This window comes from Xiphias gladius, chromosome 7, assembly GCF_016859285.1.
Source record: "Xiphias gladius isolate SHS-SW01 ecotype Sanya breed wild chromosome 7, ASM1685928v1, whole genome shotgun sequence".
NCBI classification, from domain to species: domain Eukaryota; kingdom Metazoa; phylum Chordata; class Actinopteri; order Istiophoriformes; family Xiphiidae; genus Xiphias; species Xiphias gladius.
Window position 1 is genome coordinate 18,082,101 of NC_053406.1, and position 15,284 is coordinate 18,097,384.

The window sequence follows — 15,284 nt, forward strand, 5'->3', positions numbered from 1 at the left end:
GTTTTTTTTGTTTGTTTTTTCTCACCAACCCACACTGCACTGCTGCCCCCATGATGCACCTCCGCTTGCTGGTTTATGTTAATGCGCTTGAACCCCATTGGCCAATTGCCATCATGTGCTCGCTGCCTGCTAATTAAGACTCAGTCGGCTGTCAAATCACTGAAGCGACCCTTCGACGCAACTTTTGACCTGGTACTATGACCTTTCACCTTTTAGCTTGGCATGTAGCTATGGTTTAGTAGATATATTTTTGTAGGCCTGAACTGAGGACACACTGAGGGGTGATGAACTGACTGCAGCCATTAGTTTTGTAGCACAAAACATAATTTTGAATATTAATTTAAAACACCAGGGAACAAAAAAAGAAAATTACTTAAGTAGGAGACCCTCTGCATATTTCACTGTCAATGGTCAGTTGATCACCTCAAGTGAATATCAAATGCAATTAATTGGTGGCATGAAAATGTAGTATTTTAGTGTCTGATAAGGTATGGTAGTCTTTGCATGATTTTGTCACTTCCCATATTGCATGTGTAGTTGTTTAAGAGGTGTCATGACAATCTTAACATGGCTTATAGTGTACTATTATCATGGAGTTGGCAGTGCAGCTTTCCCTAACTACATCATTTCTGTTGATGGTCCAATAATCAATACAGTAACTTGTATTATAGCTGTCATCATAGTTCTCTTTACAGAAAAGATCGAGTTATGCCGTAGCCTGCGAATAATTACTTTTTGTACTGTACTATTTAAAATGATATCATAAGGTCGATGACATTGTGCTGAGAATTGTGTTTTGTTGTCACTAGCAAGATAGATGTCACAGTTTGTCAGCTAGCACCACTGTCCTTTCTTGCTCTTACAGAGGGTAGTGTAGTCCACTGCTTGCTTGCCAGTGTTTGTAATAGCTGGATGGAAGGGCAACTTTATCTTCTAACGAAATTCTTTCTTCTCTCTGTCCTGAATGTCACTGCTACCATCCTTTGATTTCCCTCACTTCCCATCCCTTTATTTTGGTGTTGTCCCCTCCTCAGGGGCTCCCTCCCGTCTTGCCTCCTTTACCAAAGAGACCTGCACTTGAAAAAGCCAACGGTGCCACCACAATGTTCAATGCTGGCGTATTCCAGTACCAACAGGCCCTGGCCAACATGCAGTTTCAGCAGCAGACTGCCTTCATACCATCAGGTAAGACCTGAGCTTTTTTGAACCTGTGTTTGTGACAGTTATCCTATCACTATTGACTGTCGAATCACATGTAGTTTCTCACAAAAACTCACTTATTATGTTTTGGCATCAGCTGTGAGTGGCTGAATGATTGTCTGATTTCATCGTTGGCGACAAAATGAAAAAACCCGCACGGACTTAATGCACATGTATGTACAGCATGGGCGTCACGGTTGTTTGTTTTTTTCAAGATACCATCGCTGCTATTTTCTGCAGATATTGGTATTTAGTATAACAACTTTGTTTGACAAAGTATCACACACTGTGATAGAATGTACCTGCCATAATAACAGTAGTCTATATTCTGTCAATATTAGTATTATAAATGGCTTAACTCTGTTGAAAAGATTCATGGAAACAGACCTGAAAACAAAAACAAATTATCATCGTCAGCTATATATCAATTCTTGTATCAATCCTTGTATCAGCATCACTGTCGTTCAATGCCTTGTCTTTAGTTGATCAGCTGTAAATCAAAACTTATCCCAAAAACACTGCAGTAGGAGTCACACTGTTTTTTTTTTTCAGCCCTAAGCAGTGTCTGCAGAGCGTCCTGTCGGGGCTGTGTTCAGCCCCAGCAGTCAGGGCATCCTTACAGGCAAAACCCAGGGCAGCAATAGCTCGATGTAGCTTATTATTGTGAGCATGGATTAACGAGGTGAACCAGACGATCGATCAACATTTTTATTAACTTTTCTTTTCTATCATCTGGATTTGGCAGCTGGACAGTAAGATGACACAGTTGACGGGGACAGATTTTGTCAAGTGAATCAACCTAAAACTGCAAAATGGGGGCACAAAACAGGGATTTGGAAAAGTAAGGGGACAAGTCTCCCCTCTGTCACCAGTGAAAATTATGCCCTCTCAGCATGTGCAATTTATACACACACAAACGCGCATACTTGTCTTATAGCAGTTCTGAGAACCCTGAAACCAAGTCTTAACCCTCAAACAGCCCTTGGAAGTTGTGAGGACCAGCCAAAATTCCAAAAATGTCCTCACTCCCAAGGTCTAAAACTCCAACTGGTCCTCAGAAAAATAGAAGTGCATGTACACAAATGCACACACATGTACACACACACACACACACACACACACACACACACACACACACACACACACACACACATACATGTGTGCAGCTTATTGGAATCACTCTACTCGGAGTCATCTTACACTGTGTCCCATATTCTCATCTGACAGCCTAAGAATAGCCTGCCATCGATTCCCATCTGTGGGAGATTTGGATACTCAGTTCCTCATATGTCCCACACGATTGGACTGTCAGGTCACTGCAACACACTTTGAGGGTTCTTGAAAGCAGGTCGCTCAAAACTACCACTGCGCAAACAGCTTCTACGCCGCTGACAGGAAAATAGGACCACTGGTAGTGTTTGATTTTCCCCCCTATTTAATAGAGCAGTTAAACAGTAAACTGGGGCTGGACAGGCAGAACACCACAACTCTCCCCACTCAGAGCTTTCATGCATATGCTTCCTTTGCAGTGTAGTGTATGTGTATTAGCAGCAGCTGTGACGTGTAAAAAACAATGATCACTTTGTGTAATTTTTCAGCAATCAATATTGCTACATAATAATTTTCATCTACTGCATTAGGGCCAAAGGGTTGACATATTAAGAGCACAGTTTTGATCCAATATTGTCTGACTTTATAACAATTGTAACGGGTTTTCTTGATTTCTTCTCCTCCCTATTCACTCCACTCCCTGTTGCAATGCATGATGGGCAGGCTCGATATTGTGCATGACACCTGCAACAAGTGTTGGTAGGTGCCAGCTTTCCTTACTGATTATCTTTGAGCCCATTATAGTCACTCACGTTTCATTCAACTCACCCCATAATGCGAGCGCATTCTCCAGTTTGTGAGTTTAGATTTTGACATTAACCCAAAATGGCATATGTAACCCCTTTTCAGTGCAATTGACAGGATGGCTAATAAAACATGAAATGCATATTTTGATTTTGAACTTAATTGTGTAATTTCAATTGGGAGTTTTGTGTTTTATAATACCCTGCAATACATCTTTGAGGTATGGAATGAACCTCTTTTTGCTCTGCCACAGTTTTTTTCTGTCACCTAATGCTTGTTGCAGTTCAAAATCCCCCAACCCCTGCTTCATTATACTTCCTAAGCTCTCTAACCTCTAGAGCACCTCATTATACTGTCTGGTTATACGTGCCATATAAACATGAGGAGTTATTATTGGTAGCGTAAATAGTGGTAGAAGTAGTAGTAGTAGTAGTAGTAGTAGTAGTAGTAGTTGTAAGTTTATGTTTCGTATTATTTGTAGTAGTAATTGTAGTGTTGTTGTAATTCTTCTTTTTCAAAGAGGTAAAACACAGCCAGTTAAATAGCATTCAACTGGTCAGTATGAATGCCATAAATATACTGTAAAAAAAGGTGTACTGCCATCTGCATTATAGTTTTGCTCTTTGATTTGCCAATTAGTTACCTTGCACTCCAAAGAATCTCTAGGATGTTTCATCTTCCGCGTTGATTTTAAGCAATTTGAAACCATCAACAGATTTTCTCATGTTTATTAGCATTCTATAGACAGACGTAAAAATGAAGTGTTATACATAAAAAGCTTTAAATCTGCTTTGGTTCAACTGCCTGTGTGATCTTTCCCTCCAAGTACCCATGATGCACGGTGCTACTCCAGCCACTGTGTCTGCAGCCACCACATCTGCCACAAGTGTTCCCTTTGCAACCGCAACAGCCAATCAGGTTTGCTCCTCTCCTGCCTCCTCTCACTCTCTTTCACTTCTGGTATCAGCTCTGACTTTTCAGTATCTGTTAGTTGATTTATTTTTTCTAAATCTTATGATTCCAATGTGCCTCTTAATGAAATATGCATGAATGCATGAGGCTATCTCTGATCTTTGCAAGCTATTCAGAGCATCTGACACAGTGATTATTTAGATAATTACTACGCTTATCTTTATTATCAATTTAGGTTGAAGTGGTGTTTGTCCTCATTTCAACTGATGTCTGTCTTCCTCCTCCTTTGTCCCTCTGTTTATTGCTCTCTGCCTTTGCTTTTCTCCCTCTCCTTTTCTTTCTCCTGTTTCCTCAATCAGATTCCAATAATATCTGCAGACCATCTGACTAGTCACAAGTACGTGACCCAGATGTAGGAGTCTCAATCAGAACAGTATGTACTGCACCTCTTTCCAACATCTCACACACTGCATATGGTTCAATACTATCTGTTACTTTTCTCCCTAACAGCTATGAAAATGTTGCGTGAAGGAGTTGCAAAAACTAAACTTTTTGTTTAGTCAGTTACAATTTTTATAAAATCTCTACCAGCCACATTTTCTTGTCAAGAGGTGATGAGATGAGAAGATGGACACCACTCTTCTATCTGTAGGTTAAAGCCACAGCCAGTAGCTGGTTAGCTTAGCTTGGCATAGAGATTAGAAACAGAGGGAGAACGTTGCCGTGGCTTTCTCCAAAGGTAAAAAATAAATAAGTCTGGCTGCCAGCACCTTTAAAGCTCACCCATTAACACGTTATATCTTGTTTCTTTAATCCATACAAAAACCAAACTGTAAAAACGACAAGTTGTGGTTTACCTGCCAACCTCATAGCAAATACCTGAATAGCAAATATTTCCCAAAGGTTTAGGGTTGAGCAAAAGGGTGGAATTCATCATTCACATTGTAAGAAACGAGAAACGATCCCAAAGCTTCCGCTGCGGAAGCTTTCGTGGTCATGCACCATCGGCAGTCAATCAGAACTCCTTGCTCCCCCTTCTACACTTTTAGTTTGAAAATACAGGAGTAAATGGCTCATAAATTTTGTTTGGGAGACAACTGTAAAATATGTAGTATTATAGAATTATCCTCAATTTATTCATAAAAATATTATCTAATCAATACATGCAGACTGCTTTATTGTGCTACATCATAAATACGTAACATTATAAAAGTCACACCAAAATTCAAGCTTGTTCAACTCCAGCCCAGTATTCCAAGGAATTACATTCATACAGAGCAATTCCGGGCCAATTTATTTGTTTATTAATGCCAACGCAGGAAGTAATATGCCGTGAGTTTGCCTAATATCACAGACCTGCGATTAACCTATTGTTTGCCTTGTTATTAACTGTAACCACGATCTTTCCCTTTCAGTTGCCTAACCCATCAGGGTACTTTGACATAACTATGATCTTTCCCTAACCTTAGCCATACCATAGCATATGGCACATCACAAGACTTTAAAAAACATCGTCACTGGACATGAAAGAATGTTGTCACTGACCGCAGTTTGGGGTTTTGCAGGATTATCCAGTACTGACGTTTTTGTCTGGCGATAGGGTTTAAGCTCTTGTCTGCCATGTGAAAAAGGGGGTCAGATTTCAAGACAATAAGAAACTCAAGAATCTCAACTGAGCTCTTTGTCACATTTTGTCCTTGTGATTCCCTCTTAATTTGCTGCGTTTTGTGAACTTTCCAGACGGAACTGGAGCGTGCTGGTGTCGAGTCCAAGATTAGCAGTCACCCTTCATGCCTGTAACATCAAGAACAAAACGGAGAACCAAATCTTTGGTATAAATCTGCATGTTAACATAGGAGGCACAGTTTGTTAGGATTGTTTTCATGTGTACTTCATGCACACTACAACACAACAACAGAAAAGAACATCATTTGCATTACAGACTGCCTTTCGCTCTGTAGAGGAAACTTACCTTTATTCACCGGACACACTTTGAATGTTAAAATGAGGTAAATGTGTGGAGCAGTCATCAAAAACATCGACTGCTGGATTGGTACGTCCATTGACCAAGAATCATGACTTATGTTGTTTGTTTGTTCATTGATTGTTGGTCTTTGACCTAAATGTGTTCATTTGTTTACACAAAGGTGCACCTTGTATTTCAGTTGAGGTAAAAGAAACAAATAATCTGACTGAATCACATATGCATGCACAATGATTTTCTTTCTGATTTTCTTTTGTTAAACCAGTGATAAGGGAAATTACATGAGTGCACTCAGAGGCAAAATAGCAACTGAATGTCTGTGAGGTGTCTTTCAAACCTTTGTAGCCTACCTTTCTATCTCTTAAGCACATGTCTTTACCCTTGCAGGCATCCCTGTAAAGTGCCATACATCTCAAAATACATGACTAGTATTCAAGCAGTTACAAAGTATTAAAATCAAACGATTCCCTTTAATACGTCTCTATTTTCTCTCTTGGACAGCATGTAGTGTCCAATGTCGTCACCTGTCATTACCTGTGATTCCAAATAGCACCACTTCTGATTAGATCACCTTCCCCAGATTGTCTGCTTTACTAAAATCTTCTACTGAATGAATAGATTTTTTTTGAAATTTTTTCCTTAGACATTATTTTTGATGTCAGTTATTTAGAAAAAGGAAATGGCTTGATATGTGCAGACACAGATCTCTCCATGTTCATTAAGTCTGTTGACTCTGAAAACCAGATGAGTTGTTTGTGGAGTCTTGGCCTGCGTGAGAGACCCAAAGACTCACCCGACGATGAGGATGTTGTGATGAATAGCTTTTGAAACAACAGGGCGATCAGTTGGTATCCAAACTGCTGTGAGACAGAAGTCAAAATCTACAGTGCAACTGGTGAGGGATATGCGATTTGTATGACATGATTTGTTTTTCATTTGTATGGTTATGCATATTTTAGGGCAGGTTGTAAAAGTAGATTCAGTATAGTGTATATATAGTCTGACATATTTAAGAATATTTGTTAAATACGTCTACCTGAGAACTGTTTTCAGATAGTCAGCCAAAGTCTTTTTGTGTCACTGTTACTAGATATTATGGTTAGACTAGTGGGGCTAAGTTTTAAAAGTGTGTGGGCCCAGAGGTGAGCCCAAAGAAGGATTGGGTGTTTAGAGTAGATCTCTAGAACTCTTTGTTTTTGTTGTGTTCTGGGTGTTCTTCAGGCATATTTAATTGGTGGATAGTACAGGGAAAGTGGCAAGAATATAAACGATTGTATTACTCATCCAAAGCCTTAGAATGTACCATCGGGTCAGCACAATGCAACATGCCATTTTGAACCATCCAGTTGCCTAATCCACGCCATATTAACACAGACACAGAGCACTATGTAATTGTCACTTTCTTTTGTCAGTGTTTTCTTAACTTTATCGTGGTTTTTCTTTAGACGAGGAGTGTTTTACTTTACTTTGTTTTGGATTATATTTTGATATTAGTTCTGATTTTTAGTTTTGCTTATTATATTTATCTTTCTTATAATGAATATAAGGTAAAAGTGTGTGTTTGTGTGTTCCTCATGCACAGTTTCCTGAAATTCCATGTAATGTTAATTTTAGTATGATTATGATTGTAAACTCGATATTTTCTACGTTATGCATATTGTTGAACTGTATGCATATTGTTCATTTCTCTAGTCTTTTTGTGTTCTTTGAACAAAGATGTTTTATATGAGTATCTAACAGTGATGAAATAATAGAACAGAGAGGCTAAGTTGTCACTGTGGCAACCGTCGCCGATAACCGAGTAATATTTTAATGATTGTAAGGTTTGTAACTAGTCATATAAGAAAAAAAAGACTATTATAAAAATCTAGTTCTTAGATGTTTAGAGTAAAGATGTTATTTTCTACTGTATCCATTTCAAATAGTAACTATTGTTTTAAGATTTTTACTCTCCCTGGAAATTGGGCCATGTTGGAAAACAAGCTGCATATTTGATCACTTTTTCAGGGGCGTTGCTGGCGGGGTCAGGTGAACGTGGTGAGTAGGGGAACTGAGTCTGCACACTCATCTCTTCCTCAGCCAACTGCAAACAAGGGTGGGGTGGGGAATCTTGAGGCGATAAAGGTGATAAAGGTTGACTTTTTTGCACTTCTGTACATAGTCAAAAAAGAGAGAATCATGTATATTGAGATCTTATTTTGAATAAAAAAAAAATTATGTCTATAATGACAAGGAATTTTGCTAGGATAACAAAAAAAAAAAATCTTATGAAAGGCTGAACAAAATTGCTTGCATCAAAAGGGCACTGAGTTCTCACTCTCCTACCCGTTTCAGAAAAGGCCAAGTGTTGCTCTTCTTTTTTGTCAGCAGCTTGTAGTTTGCCAGGTAACCTTCCGGAGGAGGCGTCCACTACCCTCCAGCGTAAGGGCCTGACTGGGTTTGTCTGGTCCCCTAACCTGCCTGTACTGACAGGTCTGTGTGTCATGGCCACGCCCTCCCAGGCCCAATCAACCACAACACGTCCTGTCTCTTTACTTTACTCCGAGAGGAATGCATGTTAAAGGAAATACATATACCGTTTAAAAGATCATGACACAGTAATATTGAATAAGAAAACATGTTACACAGAAAGATGTATTTACAGTATACAATATTCTATCAATGTAATGGAATAAAATATATATAAAAAATACAAAAATAGAATAGTGGTTTATTTAAAAAAAAAAAAAAGATTCCTGAGAATATACTCACTAAAGTTTCACCACTTGGAGAGTCAAAATACATGCAACACAAACACCATAGTTATAAGTATGTTCTTTATGTTTATGTAAGCTGTGCTTCTAGTAGATGAAACTGACCAAACAGGAATGTAGTTCAGCGTCAGGCAGAATTTAAGAATACTTTCAGATTGAAATAGTTTTTAGTGGTTTGGTCATAAACTTGTTAGTTTGAAATTTTGTCCTGATCATCTTTGTCATCTCTCATCTTCTACAAGCACGCATGCTTACGTTTATGATATAATGTAAACTGAACTTTTTTTTGTTTGTTGTTTGTTTTCTCTGCTTGTAGTGCTAATATGATGTATTCTGTCTTCTGCCGCAGTTTGTTTCTGCTTGTTTTACTGTTCCAGGCCCCCTGAAAGGATGTGTCACGATCGCATGCCACCACCTTCTCTGAAAGGCACCTGTAGAGAAAACCACTGATTGCCACAGTCTAAAGCCATAACATATAATCTCATCAGAATGAAATGTGTGTGAAGAAGCCAGAAATGAAACAGAGGTGGGAAATGTTCCCTTCTGAACCTGGTATGAATGAGTTTGCTGGGGTTTTATTAACTACAACATCATGTATTAATTAAAGTCATGAATGTAATTAATAGGACCTGCGGTGTGCCAATTTTGATGGATCAGAAGTAAGAAGTAGGTTCTTGACACATTTTTTCATGTGGCCTGTATTGCTATATTGATTCTTGCTGTTATGAATAAAAAATGTAATAAAAAATTACAAATGAACTGAGGTAAAGAAGAATTTCCTTAAGACACGTTATTTCATTTACCTAGAGATTGTAGCCAGAGGTTAGTCTGTGTAATTAAAAGAATAGTTCAACGTTTTGGGAAATACACTTAATGACTTTCTTGCGGAGCATTAGGTGGAAAGCTTGATGCCACTCGTATGTTTGTACGCTGAATATAAAGTTACAACCAGACGCCAGTGGTGGAAGAGGTATTCAAATCTAAGTACCTAAACAACTGTTGAGAAATACTCCATTACAAGAAAAAGTCCTCTATTCAGAATCCTACTTAAGTAAGCGTAAAGAAGTATTGACAGGTAAATGTACTTAAAGTGTCAAAGTAAAAGTATTTGTTCTGTAGAGAAATGAGTGTTATGCTATTATATATAGTATTATTATATGATGATATATTGATTCAATACATTACTGATGAAATAATATTTATAATTTTGCTGTTATAGTTGGTTTAGGTAAAGCTAATTTAAATGATTTAAAATCATTTATACTTGATTTACTGTATACGATTTTTTTTTCTTTTTTTCTGGCCATATAATTCTTTATTTTTTCCACAAAAGTAAAACAAATAAAAACAGCATTTCTAACCAGGTCACAAGTAATAAGAAAAAAGAAAGTAAAGAAATAAAATTACGATCAGGAGTTGTCAAAGGCAGATTTCTACAGTCAGTTCAGTTGTGTGAAGCCATTTAGCAGGTAAATCGAAATTTTAATTTACATTTGAGGTTGAAGGTTAATTCTCAACCATTGAAATAATCATTTGACAGAAAAGTATTAACTCAAAGTCTTCTTCTTACTTCTTCTGGAGCTTTCAACTACATCTTGTTGCCCTCCTTGCTTCTGCATCGGCAGATGGAGTATGTGATTAGACCATTATTAAGATTTTTTTTGTTAAACTGTAACTTATACACTTGCCTCCTTATCCAAGATGACTTAACGGATTTTTTTGATGGAACTTTGTTATAGTTGGTGATCTTTGCCTTTAACGTGGTATCAGTCAAAACATTTTTTTACCTTGTTAATAGGTTTCCGTAAGATTCAAACAGTTCCGCAATCATCTCTTTTATCAAAGGTACAATATCTTTAATCTGTATCTAATATTCTGACACCCACTTACTGTGTTTTTGCAGTAACTTTAATAATTATTCTTAATCATATATTACAAGACTAATTATCTCATTTAAAAAAAAAACATTAATCAAAGATGCTACCGATATAATTTTAGTGTTTCCAGTGCTCTCAGTGACTCCACATCAATTCTGGTATTCATTAAAACCCTATTTTAGATATTTCTATGCATGATGCATCAATTTGTCCCAACCACTGAAGCTTCTAATTACGAGCAAAGATTTTAATTGAGATAGCGACACTGTATGTGCCTCATTTCTTTGAGAAACACTGCTAAAATCTGGAGGTGACTTAATTTAGATGCAGTCTTTCAAGAAGCAAATTACATCAGTGGGGTGAGGAATATCTTGAGAGGCTGAGGTAATTCAGTCACCTAATATAGCCCATTGTAAAAGAGACAAGGGCCACGGCAGCATTTTAGCATGTAAAATGATTATTAAATATCCTACATTTAAGTCCTTCTCCATCCCTGGTTCACTGATGCAGGGGTTTTCAGTTAAAGTAGCTGATGAGACCTCAAAGCTGAAGCGCAGTCAGTGCACGTCCACACAGCCCTGAAAAGATGCCTAATGAGCCAAAATAACTGAGAACCCCTCTACTTGTTTGCAGGGGTTTTATAGTTTGATGTCCAGTCATAGGTAAGGAGTCCTTCTCTAAAGCAAAATAAAAACCATGCTGCTTGTTCAAAGGTGTGATGCACAACATAGCCACCAGATGGCACCATATCTTTGTCAGTTGAGGCTTCCAGTTCAGCAGTTTTGGCACAATGTAGTCAGGTTAAAATTCAACTTATAAAAAGGAAAAATTCTATTCTTGTGATTATACCACAATCTAATCAAATGAAATAATGGTGGGCGAAAATTTTAAGGGAAATTAGATGGATAGATGGTTGGGTGGATATATGAATGAATGGAAATTAACCTCTAGAATTTGGGTGCTGCGGGCTATTATCCTTAATGCTTTGTTTCCTTACTCTCTGATTACATTAGATTATCCGCCTGAAAAAATAATTTCATTACCTTGAATTAAAGAAAATTGGGTATGACTGTTTTGTTCCATTCTATCTTTTTACGTTTAACTCTTTTTCTCTTTTTCCTTCTGCAACTTTTTTGGTTCTCTCCCCTCCTTCACTCTGTCATCATCTTCCTTTGCCTTATCTCTTTCCCTCGATTTCTTCCTCTACAACTCCTTCCCTCCCTTCTTTTGTCCTTCCTTTCCTTCTCAGATCTGTCTTTCATGTCCCTCCCCTCCCTCCATCTCTCTGTCCACAGGCGTTAGCAGCAGACTGTGACAAGTGGCGGCTTAATGAAGCAGTGCTGATCCAATAATGGCAGCTTCTGTCGCCCACCTCACCAAGTATGATGTACGACCTCATGTCTGCAACGCGTCATGAATCTCACTTACCACTGCCTCCTGAACAGGCCTAGTTTTTCAATTAGGCTCCCTTTAAAACCTCAGCCAAGTTGTCATGTGGGAAAAAAGAGAAAGAAAGTGTTGCACTGTGAGCACTCAGGCGAAAGTGTCCATTAATAAACCATAAATGTCATTTAATGAATTACCTCACAGGGGAGGAAAATGCTGGGAAATAAAAGAGAAATTTAAACACTTCTATTTTTGCATTATAGATAGAGACAAGGCAGTAATGTGGGATGTCTGTTCAATTAAGGCTATAGATAAGCAGTTGTATTTAATGCTTTTTTTTTTTTAAACTGACCCCATGATGGACTAAAGCTCTGACCTCATAATGGAGGCAATAATGAGAAACAGAGGGAGGGACAGGAAGAGAGTGTGAAACAGAGTGTAAGAAAGAAGAGAGGAAAAAACAGCAAGAGAGAGGGCGGGTGTGGGTGGCAGAAGGGAGTCTTTAAATCACTGAGTGGCATGAAGGGCAACAGTGAAATGCGAGAGCGTAAAAGAATAATGATGATATGTTTATTTTGAGATCAGCGATAAACAACAGAGCAGAGGAAACAGGCATCATATGGGGTTTTATGTGCAAACAAAAGGAGGTAGTCAGGTAATTCCTGGGTTGATACTGGATGATCAAAAAGACAGAAAGCTTAGATTATCATTTTCTTCACTCTTTGACACCTTTACTTCAAAGTAATCATTTTATTATTTTATGCACCATCCTCCCCACCTTGACTTAAACCCTGTAGCCGTGTCTCCCTCACTGTTATCTGCCTGCTGAGTCACCACTTGACTCAGGTGCTGCTTGGAGCACGGCTCAAACATCCAATTTTCTCTAGGTTGCACGTGGGAGCGTGTGTGTGTGTGTGTGTGTGTGTGTGCGTGTGTGTGTGCACGTGTCTGTGTGCATCCATCCAGGTGTATGGGATTACAGTAAGTGTGTCGGTGTGTGGGTTTGTTTACAAGAATATCTGGGAGTGTTTTCCTGTGCTGATGGAAAAAGAGAGCTGCAGCAGGTTGGTCTAATCACATCACCTCCTGGTGGGAGAGAGGTATCGATCTGACCGCTTGAAGTCCATCACAGAATTCAACACCAACCGTCTGCTGCGCCTGCCAATATTAGGCCTGTGATTTGGTTGTGTTGTGATGGATTCATGTAACTGAATCCTGTTCAAAGACACTTGGGGCAATGTAGGTTCCATTCAGACTTGGCTAAATCTTTTTAGTTTCCTCGTACTGACTGTCAACTAAACCTACTGTACGTGCCAGCCTGTCAAAACTCTATCTCTATATCTCTTCAAACTTGCAAACTTGAGTTACCAGTGATTTTTTTTTAACCACTTTGCTTCAAATTTTGCAGGCGAATTCCTGATGGTAAACTTTTAAATGTTCAACTTTAGCATTTTAAGAGGACTTCAATGAATACACCATTAGTTTTCATCACTGTAGGGCTTTCAGAGAAGGTGTAGGCAAGTCAAACAAAAACAGTCCTAGAAGGGCTTTACATTGAAAGACAGAGGCCTTTGAAGGCAGCCTCTCACTTGGTGAAATACAGTGGCTTCGAAAAGTATTCTGACACCTTCACTCTATGCACACTTTGTTGTGTTTTAGTTTGAGCTTGTTGTAGTCTTGGCTGTGTGCTCTGGGTCATTGTCATGCTGGAAGGTGAACCGTCGCCCCAGTCTGAGGTCCCGTGCTCTCTGGAGCAGGTTTTCTTCAAGGATCTCTCTGTATTTGAACCTTTTACTCACAGTGGCTTCCGTTTTACCAGGCCTGATTGATGGAGTGCTGCTGAGATGGTCTTCCTTTCAGCAGGTTCTCCCATCTCTTCAGATGACTTCTGAAGTTCTGTTAGAGTATTATGTGAATTTAGAGTAGTACTTAAATTTAAAATTAAATCTACAATACAATAAAATGTGCAAAAAAGTGAAGGGGTCTGAATACTTTCTGAAAATTCGCAAAATTCCTGCATGTCTATCTTATGTGTTGACTGACACATTTATCAAAAATAACCATATCTGTTCTGTAAGGTACAGTCGATGGCTGAAGTACATCCAACACCAAGTGCACACAGGTGTTTTTGACATGTCCCCACCTCCAGATCAGTGCAGTAACGCTTCTTAACCAACTGCTACTGTAACGGATGCTCATTTTCTGTAAGTTTAAAGTGGCTGTATCATATTTAAATCAGCCCATAAACACCTCTCCAAGCAACAGATATCAGCTCCTTATATTCCCTCTAAGTCTTCAGTGCTAAACTCCACGTCAGTAGTTATAAGATCATAGATTTATATCATTTATCGGATTGAACTGATCATACACATTCACTATAAACCCACAAACCTGCTTAAACACTATTTAAGCAAAAGTGTAAATCGCAAATTTTAGCTTTCTTTAGTTTGATTATAATAGAAAGCTTCAGTTTATAAGTTACTTCTATCCTCTACCTCCTACTTTTGGTTGTGCTGATTGTCCATTTTTGCTGCAGAACATGATAAAATCCAATGATTTCATCGACCGGCAGCTATTTGCTGGCCACAACGGCACACCAGTCTGTTACTATTCATCATTCACTCTCCACTGCGATCCATGACTTCCAGTCTCCCTCAATTTGGCGAGGTGTGCAGTTGTGCACGTGCCATTTGTTCTGGAAACAGTCCATTGAGCCGCTATAAACCAGTACAATGCGCCGTAAGTTCGTCGACACTTATTTAAGGTTGTGACGCTTCCATCATGATCACAGACGGAGGTTTGACAATGAACTGGGACAAAAGAATCTTTCAACTCTTTTTAGAGGCAGCAAGTGCTTGTTTGTAAAAGACTCAAAAACTTGGCATGCCTGTCCTGTTTTAATAGGAATTGAATGATGCAGCAAATAGTTGAACTACAAGCTTCAAACTACAATCACAAAACCAGACATCATTTTAAGGCATAGGGACAGAATTTGCAAATTACTGAATATTTTAGCTCTTAGATAGTGGAAGAAGAATAAGTCAGGGGGTACATAACAACTGGCAGGGCATTTTGCAGACAGAATATGGTTCACACAAAGAGGGTACTGAGGGCACAGCTGTACCCAGAGATGAACAGCCACTATTCACTTGATTCACTTGGTGACAGGATGTCCCTCGGCATTACATGTAGTGCACAACGACGAGAATAAAGGAAAGAGACAGGAGGTCAGGGAAGGAACGAGGCAGGTTCTATTAACATACTGTAAGATATCCTCTATTGTGAGTTAACTACCCAGTTGTTTGTCTTTATAGGACT

General features: G+C 38.7%; 1 protein-coding gene across 12 annotated transcripts in view; it reads left to right on the forward strand.

The window, feature by feature from the left end:
- Positions 1–9,462, forward strand: part of LOC120791789 (muscleblind-like protein 1) — a 73,189-nt gene extending 63,727 nt beyond the window's left edge. For 4 of the 12 annotated variants that reach the window (XM_040130487.1, XM_040130499.1, XM_040130488.1 and 1 more), the window contains 6 exons: positions 139–192; positions 1,035–1,185; positions 2,974–3,009; positions 3,881–3,972; positions 4,326–4,399; positions 5,707–9,462. In XM_040130487.1, the coding sequence (XP_039986421.1) occupies positions 139–192; positions 1,035–1,185; positions 2,974–3,009; positions 3,881–3,972; positions 4,326–4,382 (390 nt within the window). In that variant the 3' untranslated portion in view covers positions 4,383–4,399; positions 5,707–9,462. The remainder of the gene's footprint in view (positions 1–138; positions 193–1,034; positions 1,186–2,973; positions 3,010–3,880; positions 3,973–4,325; positions 4,400–5,706) is intronic. The other 8 variants (XM_040130494.1, XM_040130490.1, XM_040130491.1 and 5 more) reach the window with 8 other exon arrangements.
- The last annotated feature ends 5,822 nt before the right edge of the window (positions 9,463–15,284 follow it).